Below are 2634 nucleotides of genomic sequence, written 5' to 3'. Positions count from 1 at the left end.
ATGATTATAAATTGAAATGAAACATTATTTAATGATATTAAATGAAGCATTTTTATTTAATTTATTTGTTTTAAAAATATTTTTATTTCAGAGCTTGATTATGAGTTCACTGGAATGTAATCAAGCAATTATTTCTGCTATTGTTCAGTTTGTTCCTGATATAGAAAAAGGTTATAATTGGGATTAATATTGCATTCACAAATAAAATTAACATTAAAATAAGAAACATTTAAATTAAATAAATAAGTTTAAATATTATTTCACTTTTTAAACACAGTGATTTTATTTTTATAGTTGTAGTTCCAACAAAGTTACTTATAATGGGAGGGAGTTACCCCAATACAAAAAATGTTGTTTTGTTTGACTCTGTTACAAAACAATGGACTCAGATGCCAGTAAGTTGATTTTTATTTTTTTTTATTTTTAAATTTAAATGTTTCAGTGTTTAACAATTTGGTTTAAAAAACGATGTTTAATTTACACTTTTTTAAATTTGTTTATATTTGGAAATTTATAAACTAAAATTATTTTAAGGAATTAAATGAAGAAAGGAGGGAAGCTTCATCTGTTATTGTCAACAAACAAGTTTTCATCATGGGAGGGAATGGTAAATCCTCTGTTGAGAGTTTAAAGTTAGATGAAGTAGATCCACAATGGAAAGTTGAACCTCCAATGAAACAAGCTCGGTTTTGTGCATCATCAGCTGTCATAAATGGTTGGTTTATTAACTTTAGTGTTTGACTAGTTGGGATTTATTTTTATTGCAACAAGCTATTTAGTTAATAATATTAAATGTTTTAAGTTTTCGACTGTATTAAATATGACAAGATTATAATAAAAATAAAAAAAACAATCTGTTTAGTTTATAAATGTTGTAGATCGTATTTACACAACTGGAGGTCAAGATGAAAATTATAAAACTTTATCAAGTGGGGAATTCTTGGATGTGAGGACAAATAAAAGAGGAAATATTCCTGACATGATTGTTCCAAGATATGAACATGCATTACTTGCTGCAAGAGGTAAACAAGTTAAGGTTTTATTGTATTAATAAATGTTTTAATATAGTTTACTAAATATTAAAAAAGGTGTCTTAATACAATGATAAGTTTAAAAAATATTTAAAAAAATTAATCATTAAGCAGTGTTACAAAAATTTAACTCTGTTGGGTCAAAAATAACTTGGTCTTAAGATTGAATTAAGATTAATAATTAAGCAAATAATTTAAATAATTTAAATATTTTGGCTGCAACTTTGGGTTAAATCTAAATTTTAATTCATAACACTAGCTCATTATGACATCACTAGTGACCATTCTGCTAATTTGTTTGTGTATTTATGCAATTAGGTTTTTAATAAAATTAATTTAATATTTTAACAAAATAAACTAAAATATAAAGAATATAATATATTATTTACTTATTAGTTAAATTTAAAAATTGTATTAATTTGGTAAGATATGTTTAAAAATATTAGTAAAACCAAATTAATAAAATTTCTAGACAACATTTTATTTATATTAAATTTTTATAAGTTTAATTTGGTTTGTAAATGTATATTTTAGTTTGATTGATTTGTTTAGGCAAATTGTTTGCAATAGGGGGATGTAATAATAATGGAAAAACATTAAGTTCTTCAGAATGTTTTGATTTTGATGAACAAAAGTGGTCTCTTATTGCTGCAATGGAATATTGTATAAGTGAGCATGCAGCTGTAGTTTTGGATGATCACATATTTGTAACTGGTATGTATTTGTTATTTTGCATGTAATTTTTTTATCTAATAACATAATTAGAATAACTTTATAAAAATAATTTACGATGTTAAAGTGATTCTTTTGTGTTAAAAGTTTTATAACATTTAAGTCAACTAATTTTTATAACTTAATTAAGGTGGATGTCAAAATGGTGGTGTTTCATCGGTGATCAAATACAATATTTCCACAGATACATGGTCAGAAGTTGAACCACTGAACGAGGTTCGATGTCGTCACTGTGCCTCAGTTGTAGATGGCAAGATTTATGTGATGGGGGGCTTGTATAAGTAAGTTAAACTAAATATTTAGTTTGTAATAATTTTTTTAAACTCTGGTTTATTGTTTTATTATTTAGTGGCAATCCAGTTAATTCCATTGAAGTATTTGATCCGACGAACAACAAGTGGACAATCATTGCTGAAACACAAAGGGAAATATGGGATGCTACAATGGTGGTTGTTTAATAACAAGTGATTTCATTTATGATGTTATAATTTGTTAATTAAGTTTATATGGTAACAATACAACTAGTGTTACAACTTTATTGAACATTTTAACTTTATTATTGGTGATATTAAAAAGTTATTTTAAAACTAAAAATATTAATTAAATTTATTGAAAAATGTTAAATCATTCAAGTTATTTTGTTAAGGAAGATATTTTTAATCTTTATTTTTGTTATTTGATTGTTTTTTGCCAATATTTGTTTAGGCCTAAATTGTGTAATTTTTCTTTCTTAGAACTAGTTATATTTAAAACAATTGTTTTTTTATGATTTCAAGTTAGATATTTTGATTTATTTAATTGTACTTTAAAATAATTGCAGTTGTTTTTTCAAAATTTATTTAAATTAGAATGCAATTTAAAATTTTATTTT

The 2634-nt window shown here is 23.8% G+C and overlaps 1 protein-coding gene across 1 annotated transcript; it reads left to right on the top strand.

The window, feature by feature from the left end:
• The first annotated feature begins 95 nt into the window (after positions 1-95).
• On the top strand, positions 96-2464 carry LOC145741779 (uncharacterized). Its single transcript, XM_082559430.1, has 7 exons — positions 96-170; positions 295-395; positions 535-715; positions 879-1022; positions 1584-1745; positions 1894-2044; positions 2113-2464. Exons 1-7 carry the CDS (start codon positions 101-103, stop codon positions 2219-2221), a joined length of 918 nt encoding a protein of 305 aa, XP_082415556.1. The 5' UTR covers positions 96-100; the 3' UTR covers positions 2222-2464.
• Positions 2465-2634: the final 170 nt, after the last annotated feature.

This window comes from Corella eumyota, chromosome 2, assembly GCF_963082875.1.
Source record: "Corella eumyota chromosome 2, kaCorEumy4.1, whole genome shotgun sequence".
Classification (NCBI taxonomy): domain Eukaryota; kingdom Metazoa; phylum Chordata; class Ascidiacea; order Phlebobranchia; family Corellidae; genus Corella; species Corella eumyota.
The sequence above is the reverse complement of the archived record's forward strand: the minus strand, read 5'-3'. Positions and strand labels throughout refer to the sequence as shown.